This window comes from Saccopteryx leptura, chromosome 13, assembly GCF_036850995.1.
Source record: "Saccopteryx leptura isolate mSacLep1 chromosome 13, mSacLep1_pri_phased_curated, whole genome shotgun sequence".
NCBI classification, from domain to species: domain Eukaryota; kingdom Metazoa; phylum Chordata; class Mammalia; order Chiroptera; family Emballonuridae; genus Saccopteryx; species Saccopteryx leptura.
Window position 1 is genome coordinate 26,663,877 of NC_089515.1, and position 20,163 is coordinate 26,684,039.

The 20,163-nt window shown below is 39.2% G+C and overlaps 1 protein-coding gene across 4 annotated transcripts in view; it reads right to left on the minus strand.

Annotated features, from left to right (window-relative positions):
- The window catches only part of SLF2 (SMC5-SMC6 complex localization factor 2), a 49,789-nt gene extending 33,990 nt beyond the window's left edge, over positions 1 to 15,799 (minus strand). For 2 of the 4 annotated variants that reach the window (XR_010747605.1, XM_066354587.1), the window contains exons 1-6: positions 15,400 to 15,799; positions 12,742 to 12,785; positions 11,509 to 12,251; positions 10,168 to 10,225; positions 2,331 to 3,316; positions 1,306 to 1,376 (exon numbers count right to left, since the gene is read on the minus strand). Coding sequence is in view for 3 of the 4 variants with exons in the window: in XM_066354587.1 (XP_066210684.1) it covers positions 1,306 to 1,376; positions 2,331 to 3,316; positions 10,168 to 10,225; positions 11,509 to 12,251; positions 12,742 to 12,785; positions 15,400 to 15,539 (2,042 nt within the window). In the remaining variant the exon portion in view is untranslated. Of the gene's footprint in view, positions 1 to 1,305; positions 1,377 to 1,837; positions 1,896 to 2,330; positions 3,317 to 10,167; positions 10,226 to 11,508; positions 12,252 to 12,741; positions 12,786 to 15,399 lie in introns of those variants that run through there. The other 2 variants (XM_066354588.1, XM_066354589.1) reach the window with 2 other exon arrangements.
- Positions 15,800 to 20,163: the final 4,364 nt, after the last annotated feature.

The window sequence follows — 20,163 nt, forward strand, 5'->3', positions numbered from 1 at the left end:
CTATACCAATACCAATAAGGACATGAAAAGATGCTCAACACCATTAGTGAAATGCAAGTCAAAACCATAAGATACCACTTCATGTTTTTTTTTAAATTTTATTTATTTATTCATTTTTAGAGAGGAGAGAGCAAGAGAGAGAGAGAGAGAAAGGGGGGAGGAGCAGGAAGCATCAACTCCCATATGTGCCTTGACCAGGCAAGCCCAGGGTTTTTAACCGGTGACCTCAGCATTCCAGGTCAACGCTTTATCCACTGCGCCACCACGGGTCAGGCCACTTCATGTTCTTTATGAGGGCTATTATCAAAACAGAAAATACCAAGGCTTGGTAAGGATATGGAGAAACTGGAACCCTGTGCACTGCTGGTAGAAATGCAAAATGGTGCAGCCACTGTGTATAACAGAATCGCAGTTCCTCAAAAAATTATGCATAGAATTATCACATGATCTAGCAATTGCATTTCTGGGTATATACCCCAAACTGAAAGTGTCTAGTTGAAGATATGTTTGTACACCCATGTTCATAGCAGCAATATTGATAATAAAAAAACAGAAACAACTCAAGTGTCTGTTAATGAATGAACAATATATGGTCAGCCTTAAAGAGGAAGATGATTCTGCAGACCCAAGTCCTTTTGATTGAGCCCCCCCCCCCCCAAAAGGGACGGAAACGCTGACACAATTCTACAACATGGATGAATCCTGAAGACAGGCTAAGTAAAATAAACCGGTCATAAAAGGACAAATACTTACAATCCCATTTACATCAAGTATCTAGAATAGTTAATTTCACAGAGACAGAAAGAATGAAGCTGTACCAGGGAATGGAAGGGGATGGAAGGGGACCGGAGGGGATGGAAGAGGAGGGAAGGAGAGAAAAGGGAGGGGGGAGGGGAGGGCAAAGGGTGGGGAGGGGAGAATGGGGAGTTATTGGTTAATAGATATGGGCTTTCAGTTAGGGAAGATGAAAAAAATGTTCTGGGGCTAGATGGTGGTGATACTTGCACAACAATGTAAATGTACTTAACGCTAGTGAACTGTACATTTAAAAATTATTAAAATAGTAATTTTGTTATATATATTTTATCACAATATAAAGTATAAAAAAATCTACTAATGGTTTTGATCAATAAGTTTAGCTTAGCTATTAGATACCAGTTGTGGTAAGCAGAAAGAAATTTTTACTATTAATTAATGCAGCATAACATAAAACTTAAAGAGCCTCTGATCCAGCCTCTGAACAAGAATATCTTATTTCTAAAGCAGTATGTTCAATTCAGCAAGGTGGCCATGATGCTAACTAACCTTTGTGTGTCTTCCATTTCCTTCACTAGACGCTCTAGAGTATTTGTGTAAGTTCCACTATGAGCATGTTCCTAAAACAAGAAGAAAATTCAGGAATACTTTATAGCATATCTTAGTAGAAAACTTGGGATGTTTTAAGTTATTCAGAGTACTAAAGAATATTTTCTATTTCAATAACCTGAGCCAGGAGGATACCTTTCTTAAGAGAGAATTTTCACCTTCATGCTTGAAATATAGTATTTTGTACTATAGGCAATTTGATTTTACCATCTATATTAGGAAAGGTACTACTATAAAACCCTGCTAGCCTTAGGAACTGACTACAAACACCCAAGGGCTCCATGACACTACCCTGTGTTTATTTTTTAAATTCTATTTTAGTGGAATAAAATAATTTTTAGGTGTTACCATGACCATTAACACTTTCCCCACCATATTTTAGACATACTAGAATTCACCTTATTCCCAAGATAGAATGAAGCACTTTATAAATAAATTGCACACCACAATTAACAACATTTCTACACTCTACCTTCATTTACAGCAGTGGTCTCCAAAGCAGGGGGTGTGCAAGGTGATCCATTGGGGTGCAGAAAGAAAATAATAGAACTTCTATTTATATGGAACTTCTATAGAAACTCCAGTAGAACTTAGTCTATAGTAACTTCTATGTAAATTCTACAAAAAAATACTTTCTTATTTTTGCATATTCTTTAGAAAGTACAGTCTAGTAATACATGTATTAATCTATAAGTATACATATATATTGGGGTGCATGCTCAAAAAATTTTTTACTAATAGAAGTGTGTGTGATCAAAAAAGTTTGGAGACCACTGATTTACAGTAATAAGACTAAAAATAAGAAACCCATTAACCAAACAAAAACTATACCAGTTTCAGATCAATTATGTATGAGTCCTAACAAATACTAGATTTTAAAGTAAGTCCTTACATTCCATCCCTCTTTCATTATTCAATCCACTTTTCCCTCTTCAAGTAAAGATAAATATTCTAGAAATACTTACTGTATAGTCTGATGACTGAGAGCTAAGCCCCTTGGAAAGAGCAGGAGGCTTTCCTGTAGATGCAGGAGTCTGACTGAAGTTCAAAGCCATTATTTCTTCCAGTGGTTTTAATGTTTCCTCTTCCTCATCACTGTCTAGGTTGTAACCTAAACTTTCTTCATCACTATCAAAATCACCCCTTAGTTTTCTTTTCAGTGCATTGCTACCTGCATTGAGATTTCCTGAACCCTCTTTATCTGAAGGGGCTTTATCTGAAGGTGCTGTAGGACTTGGGATACATGGCACAACTTCCAAAGCAGCCGGGGGAGACTTTGTAGAAGTGCCATATTCTGAATGCAAAGATCCCCCAGAAATTTTCCCTGAAGACACATTAGAATCAGCCTTATTAGTCTTTGCTTTGTGTTCCTTGTGTTTGGAGGACTCTGTAAAATGCCCAGAACATTCTTTAGATGAGGAACGCTCTTTATTTTTTTTAGGAACTGGAAGAGTGCAATTTTTATTTAATGGTACCCGAGAGGAACCAGCACTTGGAACATGGGAAAGTAAAGGTAGAAGTTTTGTCTCCTTTGATGCCACAGAGCTAGCAGTTTTATTTTTCTGAAAGTTGCTAGCTTTTTTAATTGCAGGCTTTTCCTGAGGTAAAGGTAAGTGGGGTTTCTGTATCTTAGTCTCTTTGGTACTTGCCACACGAACTTGGTCACTATTTCTGCAAGAATGGTGGCCAGGATTTGAAGGTGCCAAGCCTGGAGAAGAGCAATCAGCTTCATCATTCGATTCCTTGGATATATCTTCCAAGCGCAATACATCACCAGGTATCTTCAGTGCAATGTGTCTTATAAATTTCTCTTTCTGATGTGGTCCATCGGGACGCTTCACAAGGAAGGATTCTTTTGCTTTTGGCATTATAGATTCTCTTGTGCTTTTCAGATCTGAGTCCACAGAGTTCCTTTTTCTTTTGTCAGGGAATTTATTCTGCTTAGAGCCTGCTAAAATTTAATTTTTGCCAGATTAGTGAAAATATATTTTCCTATTTTAGTCAAGTTTATTCAATTTGAGTGTCTAGAACACCATGACAAAATGTTTACATTCTAAAAGTTTAAACTGAGATTACTGACCACATATGGAATGAGGAAAAAGAATTATTATCATTTATTTTTTCACTGATAAATACTGGTCACTCCAAGAACTTTAAAGCTAATGACAAAGGCTTACTTTCATTCCAAAACTATTAAAAGTCTACTACCTAAATAGAATTAAAGGTGTCACTCCCCCAAACAATAACAAAAACCCCACAAAACCCCAAAATAAAAAAACCCTGCCTCGTTGTATCAAGGAAAAGATTCCAAAGGCACTTCCCCTAAAGTACATACATTCTTTCTTACACCAAAGACTACCTGGTTCCAGAAATGTAACAATTCTATATCTAAATTTATGTTATCTTAAACCACATATATGGTAACTAGTTGAAGGAAGACAATTTTTAATTCCTCAATTAGAAAAAAATCAATCCAAGTCTTTCTCCCAAGTCTTTGCTCACCCTTTCCCATGTACCCCTGTCTTTAGCCTACGATATAGGTTGAACTGTGGCTCCCAAAATGGTATGTGGAAGTCCTAACTCTCAGAACTTCAGAATATGACTGTCATTAGAAAATAGTATATTTTACAGGGTATAATCAATTTTAAATTATGTCATTAGGATGGGTCCTAATCCAATATGACTGGTATCTTTATAAAAATGGAATTTTAGACATGAAGACATACATGCTGAGGGAATATGACATTGAGACACATAGGAAGAAGACACTGTGATTGGAGTGATGCATCTATAAGCCAAGGAAGGTAAAGGATTGTAGGTAAACACCAGAAGCTAGAAGAGACAAGGAAGGATCCTTCTTTAGAGTTGTTAGAGAGACCGTGGCCAGGCTGATAACCTTAGTTTTGAACTTCTAGCTTTAAGCCACCTGGGGTTTCATCATTTGTTATGGAAGTCCTAGACAACTAAAACAAGATGTGTTAGCAATCCCATCTAGAAGCACTTTTAATAACCACATATATTTGAGTTAACTAAGTTTTTTTTAAAAAATTCCTTATTGTTGCCTGACCAGGCGGTGGCGCAGTGAATAGAGTGTCGAACTGGGATGCGGAGGACCCAGGTTCGAGACCCCGAGGTCGCCAGCTTGAGCGCGGGCTCATCTGGTTTGAGCAAAGCTCACCAGCTTGGACCCAAGGTTGCTGGCTTGAGCAAGGGTTACTCGGTCTGCTGTAGCTCCATGGTCAAGGCAGATATGAGAAAGCAATCTAAGGTGTCACAACGAAAAACTAATGATTGATGCTTCTCATCTCTCTCCGTTCCTGTCTGTCTGTCCCTATCTACCCCTCTCTGTGTCTCTGTAAAAAATAAATAAATAAAAAATCCTTATTGTTTAAAAATGTGGTTTCATTAATCACTCTTTTTTTTTTTGTATTTTTCTGAAGCTGGAAACCGGGAGGCAGTAAACAGACTCCCGCATGCGCCTGACCGGGATCCACCTGGCTCGCCCACCAGGGGGCGATGCTCTGCCCATCTGGGGCGTCGCTCTGTCGCGACCACAGCCACTCTAGCACCTGGCGCAGAGGCCAAGGAGCCATCCCCAGCGCCAGGGCCATCTTTTGCTCCAATGGAGCCTCGGCTGCGGGAGGGGAAGAGAGAGACAGAGAGGAAGGAGAGGGGGAGGGGTGGAGAAGCAGATAGGTGCTTCTCCTGTGTGCCCTGGCCGGGAATCGAACCGAGACTTCCGCACGCCAGGCGGACGCTCTACCACTGAGCCAACCGGCCAGGGCGGCAATTTGGTTTTTGATAATACTGATTATGTAGTGAGTTTTTAATGAATGATGAATTTTAAGAGTGATTAATGAGGCCCTGGCCGGTTGGCTCAGTGGTAGAGCGTCGGCCTGGCGTGCAGAAGTCCCGGGTTCGATTCCCGGCCAGGGCACACAGGAGAAGCGCCCATCTGCTTCTCCACCTCTCCCCCTCTCCTTCCTCTCTGTCTCTCTCTTCCCCTCCCGCAGCCGAGGCTCCATTGGAGCAAAAGATGGCCCCGGCGCTGGGGATGGCTCCTTGGCCTCTGCCCCAGGTGCTAGAGTGGCTCTGGTTACGACAGAGCGACGCCCCAGATGGGCGTGCCAGGTAGATCCCGGGTCGGGCACATGCGGGAGTCTGACTGCCTCCCTGTTTCCAACTTCAGAAAAATACAAAAAAAAACCCCAAAACCCCACAAAAAACAAAAAACCAAATTGCCTTAAATCAAATTTCTTTCTGCATATAGACAGATCCTCCATGTCTCCAAATTCTCAACAGAGTAAAAACAAAAAGAAACAAAAAACCCTCAAAAATTAAGCAATTATATATAATCTGGAAAATTCATCTCAAAAAATAAAAAATTAATAAACAAATTCCCCTATCTCTATTCTTCTACAGGTATCACCTAATACCTGAAAAAAAAAAATGCTTCATGCCCACTCAGTTTGCTGGGGTAAACTGTCTCGTAAAAAACGATAGGGGGTCCCTTATAGCACAGGATGAGAAATCAAATAACTAAGAAAAGCAAAGACTTTAGGCAGACTTACACCGATTATCTTAACTTTGGGTTATAAGAAAGACTGCTACAGAGCTGCCAGTTTGGGTTTAGTTCCATTTTCCTAGAGAACATTTATATACAGCTAGTATTGAGAAGAAATCCCTGCTTTGTTCAGGAATTGAAGACTTATCTAGAAGAAGAGAAAAATATTTGTGGGCAAAGTTTAGGAAAAATCAGTTTATTAAGAGCTCTCACCATCTAGAATTAGAGGAGAGTGAGGGGGTACTACAGGTAGGCTCCCTTTTTGCAAGCTCTCTAGAGCAGTAGATTAACTGCAAAAATTTCATGATTCTTTTTGCACCCCTTGTACAACCTTTAGACAGAATGTTTTACATTTCAAATATGTATTAGTATACAAAATACTCAGATAAGACAATAATTGAGTCTATAAAAAAATGAAAAATTCAAATGCTCATTAACAGGGGATTGGTTATTAACAAATTATGGAATAAACTAGGGATGGATTAAGTTGGACCTCAGAATTCAGCCAAAGGACAGGGCTCTGGAAGACCAAAGAGCCAAATGCTTATGTTACCAACATTTCTGAAATCCTCAAACTTGAGTGTGATTAATGAATGTGTGATTATGTACAGCACTATTATAATTGATAACTGTAATAACAGTAATATGAACAAGATATTTAGATTATTAAAATTTAGATAAAGATACACATTTTTCATGTTATCTAGATTGAAAGAAAACTCCTCATATCTTTTATATTCTCTTGACAATCAACTAAAGTATAAATGTATACTTATTAAGAGTACAGGCCCTGGCCTGACCAGGCGGTGGCATAGTGGATAGAGCATCGAACTGGGACGCAGAGGACCCAAGTTTGAAACTCCAAGTTGCAGTCTGAGCACATGCTCAACCGGCTTGAACATGAGGTCACTGGCTTGAGCCCAAAGTTTGCTGGCTTGAGCAAGGGGTAGCTCAAGCTCTGCTGTAGCCCCCCAAGGCACATATGAGAAAGCAATCGATGAACAACTGAGGAACTGAGGAATCACAACGAAGAATTGATGCTTCTCATCTCTCTCCCTTCCTATCTGTCCCTCTCTCTCTGTCAAAAAAAAAAAAGAATACAGGCCCTGTCCGGTTTGCTCAGTGGATAGAGCGTCAGCCTGCCCTGCAGACATCCCAGTTTTGATCCCTGGTCAGAGCACACAGGAGAAGCGACCATCTGCTTCTCTTTTCCTCTCTCTCTCTCCCCCTCAGTTAGTGGTTTGGTTGGTCTGAGCATTGGCCCGGGTGCTGAGGATAGCTCGGCTGATTTGAGCATCAGCCCCAGATCGAGGTTGCCCAGCAGATCCTGGTTGGGGCGCACACGGGAACCTATTTCTCCTCCTCTCACTTAAATAAATAAATAAAAGAGTACAAATAGTAAGCCTGCTATTTGTCCTGGCCGGGTTGCTCAGTGGATAAAATGTTATCCCAGGCACCTAGAAGTCACGGGTTGGATCCCCAGTCAGAGCACATGAGAAACAACCAATGAGTGCACAACTAAGTGGAACAAGTTGATGTCTCTCTGCCCCTCTCTCTCCCCCTTCCCTCTTTAAATCAATAGAAAAAAAATTAAGAAAGAATATAATACCATAATTACTGTATTTTTCGCTCCATAAGACACACTACCCCCCCAAAAGTGGAGGGGAAAATGCCCGTGCGTATTATGTAGCAAAAAATATGCTATTTTATTAAATATTTTAACACACCACTTGGTTCAGAATATTTTTTTTTTGTTTTTGTTTTTGTTTTTGTTTTTGTTTTTGTTTTTTTTCATTTTTCTGAAGCTGGAAACAGGGAGAGACAGTCAGATAGACTCCCGCATGCGCCCGACCGGGATCCACCCGGCACGCCCACCAGGGGGCGATGCTCTGCCCATCCTGGGCGTCGCCATGTTGCGACCAGAGCCACTCTAGCGCCTGAGGCAGAGGCCACAGAGCCATCCCCAGCGCCCGGGCCATCTTTGCTCCAATGGAGCCTTGGCTGCGGGAGGGGAAGAGAGAGACAGAGAGGAAAGCGCGGCGGAGGGGTGGAGAAGCAAATGGGCGCTTCTCCTGTGTGCCCTGGCCGGGAATCGAACCCGGGTCCTCCGCACGCTAGGCCGACGCTCTACCGCTGAGCCAACCGGCCAGGGCTTCAGAATATTTTTTTTCTTATTTTCCTCCTTAAAACCCTAGGTGTGTCTTAAGGTCAGGTGCGTCTTATGGAGCGAAAAATACAGTATAAGGATTATGAAAAACATGCAAAAATGTTAGAAATAAAAACATTAGTGAAGGCAAGCATCTTAAGTGTGCCTCAGAAAATTTGAGGAAAGCATCTTTTTCATGAAGTGCTCAAAAATGTCATTATGTGGGATTATATAAATAAAACTTGTCTGGCCTGACCCACGGTGGTGCAGTTGCTTGAGCACCCCCCCCCCCCCACCAAGGCACATATGAGAAGCAAGCAATGAACAATTAAATTGATGCAACTATGAGCTAGTTGATGCCTCTCATATCACTTTTCTTCTTCCTCAAACTAAAGAAAAACAAAAACTCACAAAAACAAAAACTACTCTGGTCATTGCTGAGGAAATCTGTAAACTTGTGAACTAAAGATAATTTTTATATCTTTGTCATTATCAGAGGGAAAACCAAGCTGAACAGCTTGGTAGAACACCATTACTAGCCACCTCTTGTACTGGCAGAGCTAGCCTAAAAATATATATTTTGTTCTTCTATTTACTTCAGTGCAAAGTGATCATTTACTTAATATTACAGATATGAAATATAGTGAGTACAAGAACAATCACATGGCTGAGAAAATTGTTCTTGTAATATTAATGTCCAAAGTCACTAATTTTTAAAATTCACTAAGATTTGATCACCAAAATTATTTTAAAAAATTAAATAAAAATTTAAAAACACATAAAATTTCAAACTTATTCCTGTATTCTAGAAGCTCTTCCTATGATGGTAAAATATATTTCAGCTTTGGATGAAGATTGATTTTAACACTTGAGATCACTTGGTCAAAATGCATGTACCTCTAGAATATATAAAAAATACAGTCATAATTTTACATAAAACCTAAGAAATGGTGAGTCAGAAAACATTTCTATACCTTCATTTTTTAAATTTCTAAAAGTAACTACCTTATATGGATGTGAGGTTCAAATTAAAAGGACACAGAACAGGGCATGACACATATGTGCTCAATAAACATTTGCTATTATGAGTGTAGAAATTTGTAAAATCCATTTTTCAAAGTTTGCAGTCATAGCAGAAAAAAAAATCTGATATACAAAACTATTAGCAGTTGTTATTTCTGGGAGCCTTTCATTTTCTGTTAAAAATTTCTGCAGTGTTTAAATTTTACACTGTTCTATTTTTTAGTTAAATAAAGATACTTGGCCCTGGCCGGTTGGCTCAGTGGTAGAGCATTGGCCTGGCGTGCAGGAGTCCCAGGTTCGATTCCCGGCCAGGGCACACAGGAGAAGCGCCTATCTGCTTCTGCACCCCTCCCCCTCTCCTTCCTCTCTGTCTCTCTCTTCCCCTCCTGCAGCCAAGGCTCCATTGGAGCAGAGATGGCCAGGGCGCTAGGATGGCTCTGGATGCAACAGAGCGACGCCCCAGAGGGGGCAGAGCATCGCCCCCTGGTGGGCATGCCGGGTGGACCCCGGTCGGGCGCATGTGGGAATCTGTCTGACTGCCTCCCCATTTCCAGCTTCGAAAAATGAAAATAAATAAATAAATAAAGATACTTGAAGAATTACTGAATTAACAGTAGCTGTTTGCTATTACATACTAAAAGTACAAACTAGTATCATGTAGGTGTTCTTGAAATTTGATACTAAAAAAGGATCTTTGTATTTGAAATACAGGAAACACTGCTGTGGATAATAACACTCTCAAATTTATATAAAGCATCATTAATACCAAGACCTCAGAATAATCCACAATTCCAGGAATATAAGATTATGCTTCTTAATTGTAGCCAACGAATCAGACATAAAATACTGAATACCAATCTGAACTCTGGAGACGAGTCAAGACAAACCACAGGTTACATACACAGTAATAAATTCAAAGACTATCCTTTTTGAATATACCAAACTCTAAACTAATCTGAAATACTCAATCCACCTTCAGGAAGGAAACTGTATATTTAAACCATTTTTGATTTTAAAAAGTGACAATAAAATGCAAATTTATTTTAAAATTCATAAATTTTGATTCTACCTGAAGCAAGTTCCCATATATCAGAAGATGATCTTTTTCTTGAGAGATGTCCATTTTCCTATTAGCATAATGAGAAAAAATTCATTAGAAGTTGGGGAAAGCAAAGAATGTGAATTTTTCTTCATAACATTTAAACACAGGTTTCTAGACTGAATGAAGTGAATGTATATTTGGAGGTAAATTCAAACTTCAATAAACTATTTTAAATATTTAATTCTTATGTTTTATCATAAAACATTTTTAACATAAAAATATTAAATGCCATAAGCTCAGTTTTCAGAATGCAAATTTAGAGATTTATAGACTCAGGATTAAGATTTTATTAAGCAGTGTACAATTATTTTGATAAATAGTAAGCCTAATATTTGCCAAATGGATTCAATTCATTCTTCAATACTTCTGTTTAAGTACTGATGCCAATACCAAACACTGAAATCTTATTAGCAAATCTCACTGGTAAAGGCATCAAACTCCTTGCAAACCCTAGAGTTTACAAATATATTTTCTGGCAACATACAATGCAATAATATCCATTTACTCCCAGAATGTCAGTTTGGTTTATCTGGCTTACAAATTTAATAGCAACTTTTTAACACAGCACTTTCTTGTTACCCAATCTTCCTGTATTTGCTCTGTACGTAGAGCTCTTTGAAACACATAACACTTAACAGCTTGATTTCCCAGAGAAGGACAGCTTTTATGCTGATCTAAGTTTGGTCTAATCTCAAAATATGTATCTGATGGTTAAGATGTATTTGGATAGTTTTTTAAGTCTCACTCAATTACTTACGATTTATATATAAACTAGTGATTCTCACACTTTAAAGTGTATCAGAATCATCTGGAAGGCTTCTTGATCACAGATTGCAGGGCTCTACCTCCCATTTCTGGTTCAGTGGGTCTGGGGTGGGGTTTAGAATTTTCATTTCTAACAAGCTCCGAGGTGATGCAGATATTGCTAGTCCAGCAATCACATTTTGAGTACCTCTGTTCTAAACCACTTCCTGCTGTTTTTAATTTTTCATTCCTCAAGTACATCCCTTTAGCAAAGCCTAATTTAAAAATGACTACACTTGCCTAAAAAAGAATGTTTCCTTTTCTGATTAAGAAAGCTTTGTTTCTGGTTTGAAAAAAATTAAGGGCAAGAAACACTGCTTAATTGAGTTTGATCGACAGTTGGAAAAAACCTAATGAAACTAGCTTCTACAAAATCTGTGTATCAGTTATTTCTTTAACAAAGGGACAGAGGGTACCAACATAACTATTATGGAATATTTTTAAATGTAGTATCTAAATAGGATAATGCAGTAGCCAAGCTAATTCAGTAATTATTGCACATACCAGGTTTGAAAGATTACTCTTTCCAGGTCTGACATCATTCTGTTTACTTTGTTCCTGCCTTGGTTGACAATTTCTTCCTATACTGGAAGATTTTAAGGAAGGATTGCTTGCTTCTTCTGACAAAGAATTTTCTGAGTTGATTCTCTGCTCCATTTGCTCCCTTCTCAACTTCTTTAGTTCTCTTTCTCTGCAGTAAGAAGCTAGTGACAATTGGAACTTAGCTCCCAGTGGGCTTTCTCCTTGGTGATGCCTGGATAGGCTGCTCCTGCTGCTAAGACTTCTGGAGGTGTTCCTGAAGATGTCAGCTTCTGTCACTGTGGCCTGCTTTTTGGAATCTGAATTGCTCTTGTCTCTATCTCTATCATTCTTCTCCCTGCTATTTTCTTGAGTGAACAGTAACTTCCTTCTCTCTGGTGATCGATGCTTTTGCTTGCGTGTCTTCATCTCTTTAGACAAGCGATATGAAGGAGGAACATAGACCATCTTTGTAACTGTCTTTGGACATTTGGTGGTTAGTGACACACAAGGCCGACACGACTCATTTACACCACGATCTTTAGGGTGCTTTTTAACACCTTTCATCAGAGCCTCTAAAATAGAGCTCTTTTCTGGTGACACCCTCTTGCGCTTACATTTTTTGGGTGAGGATAGTTTCCTTTCAAACTGCTCTGTACCAGCAATGGACAAACCACTTTCTCCATATTTGATGTTTGATTTTTGTGCAGAATCCAACATATGTCTGTCTAAATAGTCAATTAAAACACATACAAATTGCATGTTATTATAAATATACAAACGAATACATTTTGTATATTTAAAGTATTACTTAAACATTAATCAGAAAAATTTTAAATTGCTTATTTAGATGATGATACACATTTTATGGGGAAAGATTAAGACATGATTTATTTGTTAACAGCCTTAATTTCATAAAGCCTTCCTTTTGCTATATCATGTAAGCTCCTTATGCCTCTATAAAGTTACTGTTTAAGTAATCAAAATAATATGCATTATAAAAATTGTGTGAAATAATTTTAAAAAGTATAGCAGCAAAAAAGTTTCATCATGTTTAGAACTTGTTTAGCTTTGTAAAAAAAAAACTGTATTTCCATTATATTTTTAATTTTGGACACTGTCTAATCAAAGTAATGAGTTTAGAGTAGATTTAAGAATTCATTTCCCTGTCCAAAAAAAAAAAAATCCCACAATAAAATTCATTAATAATATACATACCTTGTTTTGAAGTTGGTTTGAAGAAATCTATAACTGACTGCTTCCTGAAAATAAAAGCATAACTAATATGGAGTCACATAAGCAATATTAAAACCTCAATAATTCAGAGTAAGTGGAGAACACTAGTAGATTTATAGAATATAGGCTGGATTTCACCTTCCAGTTTAATCAAATTCTGACAATAGCAATGCTTTTGCTGAGTTGATTATAAAAAATCAAAAATATAATTCACCACTTCTTGTAGGATCAAATTTATAAAAACACAACTGAGGTTTATATAACCTATAGTAGTAAAATGATAAGATTGAAGTGTGGATCCAGAGAATGGTAGAGTGCTTCCTAGGACTGAAAAGCTCAGTTACACAGAATGAAAGATCTTGAAGAAAAAAAAAAAGATCTTGAGGGAGCTGATCCCATTCTTTGATAATTGCAATGATTGGTACAAAATAATGGTTAATAGATGTTTGCTGAATGAATAATGGAGATTGTAGAAACAGTAAAATCTTAACAGACTCATAACAAGAGTAGATGGTAGAATGGTAATATGGGTGATTTGGCTGGTCTGGGAAGGCAGCTGAAGAGTATGTTGAACAAAAAACAGAAAGGATCAAGTATTAACCATATAATACCCTCTTATATCTTCAGTAAGATGCTAATCTAACAGCAGAAATTGGAATGAGTTTTCACAAGTATGTTTCAAAATCTCATTTTATCTAAGAATTTTTAAGATATTTACAAAAATAACACACTACCTGGTAAAAACACAAAACAAAGAGAAAAGGAAGTTAAGTAAGGAATAACAAAAACCAAATTGTTTTCATTTTTAAGGAATTCTGTATCCTTCAGTGGACACAAAATGAAACAGGACCATGTTATCAGAATTTGTATTCTGATTTTATCACATATTTAGTTACTTGTCAGCTACATAAAGAGGAATGTTATGTGTAAAGCAAAAAAATCAACTTTTGGTAAATTTTGCTAAAATTTATTCATTTTACTGAAAGAAAGTAACAGTAAGTCTATGTGTTTCCCTAATCATTTATTCACTAATAGGTTGGAATGCTAGAGAAAAAATGAACAATCCAAGTCCCATGAAGGATAAGCTTCTTCTTCATCTTGCACACTTTACTGGTCACATTAAAATAGCAATGGCCATCTTGAATGATTTACTGAGTATACAATGTATAAAGTGCTGGTAGAAAAGCTAAGAGGTTATGAATTGAATGAGTGATGGAAGGATGAATCTATTCATTTGTTTTCATAAAATAAATTCTTACTAGGTAAATTCAGTACATGAGGGTCAAGAAAGAAATGCTAGAGGTTCTGTAAAGGGGAGAAGGATGATGTAAGGACACTTTTAGTTATTGGTTGAGGAAAGAGATGAGACAGGATTAAGAAGCAGTTAATTCAAAACAAGGTAACACTAACTATAATTTTACATTAATTACTAAAAATAACACTATCTCTTCCCTAAAATATTAGATCCCTGTCTCTTTTTCGGTTACTACATCAGAGAGAAAAATGGTTTTGTAAAATATGCTCAGCATTTGTCAAATAACTATGAATGTAACTTTCAAGAAGGAATGGTTCCCTAAGTTCATATGCACAGAACTGTCTATTACTTATTTACAGGTAGTTAAAAATATAACAGCTCACAAACCCTATCAGAAACTTTTGGGACCAAATGTATTTTAGAATTCTGAATGTAATAGATAAGGTGGTAACTTGGATACAGTACATAAAGCCCCCCAGTGGGGTCTAATATTGCACTTTGTAAGCAATCACATTAATATTTTTCCAGCAAAACATGAATATTTACATTAATGAGATAAAGACCATACACAGTCTTCCATTAGTTCTCTTTAGGTTTGGCGGTCAAGAAAGATATGATGCCAAACTTATTGAAAGCTTTTGGTTTTCACAGCTTTCTGACTTTCACAATTAAGGGATTGTAGACTTGTACTGCAATAGCAGAAGATAAATTTATTGTTAAACTTATGTTACAAGCTTTTAAACTTAAAATAAAAAAGACAGTACCAAGTGTGTAGAGAATTTAAACATGTTTTATTGTCAGAGGATGTCATTTGAGGAAACTGCCCATCTCATTACATAGCTCCCACCAAACCTTTACATAAAAACTGGCCTCTTGGAAAGAAGTTACTGGAGAAAATATAAAATATATCACATTCCAAATCTGCATGTTCTTTTAAGTATGAATTAGCGTTTATACTGAACTATAAAGTAATTCGTGGAAGGGTCTCCCTCATACATCTTACATAATTTCACCCACAATATAGAAAAAAGGTTTGTTATTAAACCACTAGGACCAGAACTGACAAAGTACAGAAAACCACCTAAATATGCATTAACCGGTTAGGGTTCCGGGTCCAGCTATCATAAACGACAAAAAGCACGTTCTACCTAAAGCGGGATCTCCGTAGCCATCCGGGCTCTGGTCACTAGACCGAGGACAGCGTCCCAACTACAGAAAAGGAAACTCGAACTCCCAGAAGCCCCGCGCGGAGGCGGGGCGGAGGTTTGCCAGGCCCCAAAACGCCGAGGCCAGAGCTCGCGGAGGATGGCGGGAACTGAAAAGCCATCCGCCCTCATACCCTTGCCCCCGCGACCCGGCCCCTTCTCAAGCCCTCTGCACGGTACCTGTCCCCAGGACTCTCTGTTCTCTTTCCCGCTGCAGCAGGGGCGGTACTACCGGGTCTCAGATGGCAGCGCGGGGGCGACGACCCTGGGGCTGGGGAGGAGGGGAAACCTGGCCTAGCGAGCATGCAGCGCCTTGTCATGTCGGCGCCGCTGGCGACGGCGGCATGAGCTGTGGCTGGAGAAGTTGGGTGCGTGGTTGCCGTCTTGCTGCTGGGACTCGGGGAGGCTGTTGGAGCAAAGGTGGGCGGCAACCCCTTCTCTCTTCATGGCGGTTCCCTCTCTTCGGAAGTGACTCCTGTGTGAGCGGGAAGGAACCTGACAAACATTGGGGGGCGGGTCTTGCTTGAATGTTTGGGTTCAGATTGGCTGACGCGGCGGTCATTCCAGTAATGGAGCAATAAAAAGCCGCAACCTCTCAGGAGGAGGAGGAGTTTTAGGAAGGGGGAAGGGAGAAGGAAAACTGCCCGCCGTCACGTGCGCGCGGGGGTGGGTGGGTCGCGCTGCCCGGTCCTGGCAGCGTCGGCCTTGGCGGGCGCGCGGGGGTGGGACAGAGCGGGCTGCCGTGGGCGCTGCGGCAGCAGGCGACAGCCCGCGCCCCCACCCCCCCACCCCGGTCGAGAGCAAGGGGCGATGATTGCGAAAGCAAATTCGAGCGGCAGCTGCCCTTAGTGAGGATGGCCAACAGTTGGGCTCCTGTGTCACACAGTCGCCAAGCTCAGAAATCCTCAGCTGTTCATTACATGGTCTGTAACATCCTAGGCCAGAGTGCTCTGGTGCTGTCATCAATTCCTCGGTATTCTGCACAGACCAATCTAAATGAAGACTTGTCCATTTTGTGAGGGTTCTTGTTAAGTGCTGTGGTGCATTTTTTTTTAAGAAAGTAAAAAAAAAACAAACCTACTGAAACAAAATAAAGACATTACTCCACAAAAGCATTTTGTTTCTCAGTGGTTGAAAGAAATTAATTGTCCATGAAGTCTCTGCAGCCAGGTTCCTTGGAGATTTTTGAAAGGAACATAGGGACAGGTTTCAATTACCCATGTTAAGTGTGGACAGCATAGTTTTTGTAAAAACCGCCAGCAGCCTTTTCCAACTGTCCTTTGCTAATGCCTCTCCTTCGGAGACTGAGAGCCAAGGTTTTCCTTACAGAGACTGTCCAGAGTATCTGACCCTCAGTTTCCCTGTCTATAAAATGGGTATTCTACTTTCCTGAGTAATTGTAAACCGTAAAAGAGATAAGCAATGTAGACTGAACAGTTCAGTCTTTCATATTGAGCAATGTACAGTTACTTATTTGTTGTTTAGACTGAGTCCCAGACTTACAAAATCTTCCAGAGACAAGACACATACTTTTATAACTATTAACCAAAAAATCAATCTAAAGATGTCCAAACTTTAATTGGCAGGCCTGTTCAATCATTCTGAAGGAATGACACAAAAGAATTTAGACAGGTCTTTAAAGTTTATTGCATTGAAATTTAACTGCTTTGGTAGGTAAGCATGCCTGACTGACCTTAAGTTCACCTCCTTTCCTTCCCAATTAGCCTTCAAGAGGAAGAATTAATGAGGAATAAAGTGGAAAACAAGGTGGCGAAGTGGAGGGTAGAAGATAAACAGTGAATGTACAGGTCTCACATTCATCCAAAAATACATTTACACAGCTATCTATAAACCAGGCAGTAGTGATGCAAGAAAGGAAATACTAAAATGAGGGGCATTTCTGCTCCTAATAACTGAGAAGTTACTATACCTAGCATTGTTCCTCACGTGAAAAAAGAACATAATAGATGTATAAAATGTGTTGAATGAATAATGACATACGTTGTTTATTACGGGCTTTTTATGTGTATTATTTCCCATTTCTCGTATTAGTGCTTTCGTTGAGTATTTTTATACTAGTAAATTTCTGCTTCCATAACAGCACATCTACAAAGCATTTAATCTGATTCGTTTCATTGCATGCTCAGTCCATAAAAATGAGTAATACAGGAAAACGCGTTCTGCATGATCAATTGGTTGCTTTTCTTGGATTATAGTATTTGAATCATCCAGCCTTCAAGGTTTCACTTTAAAGTCTATATTCATGCTACCAAACAATAGTTTTCACATTTTCTTAATCTGAGCAACAGATTAGGGAGTTAAGTGAGGCAAGAAATCCCTTGATCAATAAATGGAGATGGAATCATAATGAAAACACAATTTTAAAAATCTGTTCTTAACAGGGAAGTAGTTATCTAAATCCATAATAAGCATCAAGGCTCTTCTTTGTTTAAGCCGTGTTTGAAAATGATACAAATTTGGAATGCAGGGTGAAATACGCTCAACATACTAACCAGAACAGCCGGAATCTCTAAGGCTCTTATTTCCTCCCCAAATAGTGCTGAACAATCTATTTTGTGTTTATAAACACCTTCTCCCACTTTGAATGTGAGTGTACACAGGTAGAGGTCACCTGGGAAGGAGATGAGGAATAGACTCAGACAAACAGGAAATAATTAACTTGAGAGCCTGACAGTATTAATACAAGGGCTTTTTACACATGAATTTGTAGTGGGCCAGAAATAGATGGCAGGACGTTGTAAACTAGATGCAAGAAGTTAAAGAGTTCATGTATTTGCACTTGAGACAAGAGGAGAAAAAACTTGGGGTGGGGCTAGAGTGAGAGGGTGATAAAGTAGTCAGGACTGAATTCAATCTGTGAAGACAAAACGTTAGCAGGATTTGAAAAACAATTTGGAGAAATTAATGTGGGATGACCTTAAAAGTCTAGTTGGAAAAGATTTTGGGGCATGGGGATGAGGAAGCAAAGACCACAAGAATGGAGTGGTTTCTATGCCAGGAAGCTTCTATGAGGTACAGCTCAGCTCAGTTTAGCACTTTGAGTTGTTAAAGACAATAGAAGGAGCTCCTACTTTGGCCTTGATGGGACAGGATGGGGCAGCAACAGAAACAGTGTTGCGTGAAGCGCAGATCAAGTTTGCTGGGAGCGTCAAGCTGCATGTGGGAGTCCTGAGAAATGGCTGATGCTAGAGATCCCAAGCAGTCACAAAAAGAGAAAATTTGTGCAGATTGTCTCACACAGAACCTTATCCAGCAGGGAGTAAGAGAACAAAAGGTTAGGAGAGTTACAGAGAACAAAGAACGTCTCTAAAAAGAACGGAACTCTAAAACTAACTTGTAATTTTACAGTAATGGCATCTTTTTGCTCTGCGATTGCTACACCCTGGAATCAAGTCCAAGGCTCTTGTTGGAGGACGGGCTAAGGCAGACAGAGACAAAGATGGGTTTGCTGCAGAGCTGCCTGCGGGTGGTCAAGAGAATGTGTGAAGGGGAGGGTGGAGGTCACCTGGGAAGGGGATAAGGAATAGACTCAGACAAACAGGAAATAATTAACTGGAGAGACTGACAGAGAAGGAAAGACCCCATGGTGATCTGAAGAAGGGAAAGCAGCTCCACCATCTCAAGATCTACACAAATCATTTTGTAAATGCATGCTGAACTCAAAACTGCCCAACAAATGCTTGGGAAAAGCCCTGGCTTGGTTTGAAGGGGCCGCCGGGGAAAAGTCAAATGTGATATAATGGCATGTCATGTAACCTAAACTTCCTGGGAGTAATTAGTAAAACTCTGCAAAAGTAGATCTGATGTTTAGGAAAGTAGGCTTCTTGTTATTTCATTATGGAATGGTGCAAGATAATGTTTCCCACACTTAAGAACATGAGTAACATATTTGAGATTTTTGACATACTTGATTTTTCCTACACTATATTATTTAATATTTTTCTTTAGTTCATTTTTAAAAACTTAAATATATTTATTTAAAAGAAAACTTAAAATTATTTCCATAAGTGGGAAGTCAGTATCACTTGAAAAGTGATAACTTTCCAGATGGAAGCAGCTGTAAAAACTAAATTAAATAATAAATAGAAAAATTTTATATATATATATATATATATATATATATATATATATATATCCCCTATTTATTCTGGAGTCATCTTGTTTACTAGTAGTGGTAGGCACAGATATTACTCACACATCTGAAGTAAGACATTCTGGGAAATATTGATTGTAGGGACTCCAGCCTGTAATCAGGTGTTTTTTCAACTTGGTTAACAACCCATTAGAGGGTTTTGAAATTGATGCAGTGGGTCACAGATCACAGAGAAAAAGCAGAGAGAGAATGGAGTAGAGAATATCGGTATACTGCACATAGGATTTGAGTATGTGTTGGTTTGCAAAACTTCTTCAGTTGTATGTAAAAAGTATTTCTGTGGCCCCAACTGTGGGCAGTGGTGGAAACATTTGAAAGTTGTTGCTATAATCTGTATTCATATTTCATACTTCTGTGTATTGGTGGCAGGCCATACCCTCCAGGAGTGCAGGGGTGGGTAGCTTGTAGAGCAGTGGTTCTCAACCTTTCTAATGCCGTGACCCCGCAATACAGTTCCTCATGTTGCGGTGACCCCAAACCAAAAAATAATTTTGGTGGCTACTTCATAACTGTAATTTTGCTACAGTTATGATTCGGAATGTAAATACCTGATATGCATTATGTATTTTCTGATGGCTTTAGGTGACCCCATCGGGGTCGCGACCCACAGGTTGAAAACCACTGTTGTAGAGGGAGGGAGATGTCTCTCCAAGAAGCTTGCCTTGCCTGACCAGGCGGTGGCGCTGTGGATAGAGCGTCAGACTGGGACGTGAAGGACCCAGGTTTGAGACCCCGAACTCGCCAGCTTGAGCGTGGGGCTCATCTGGTTT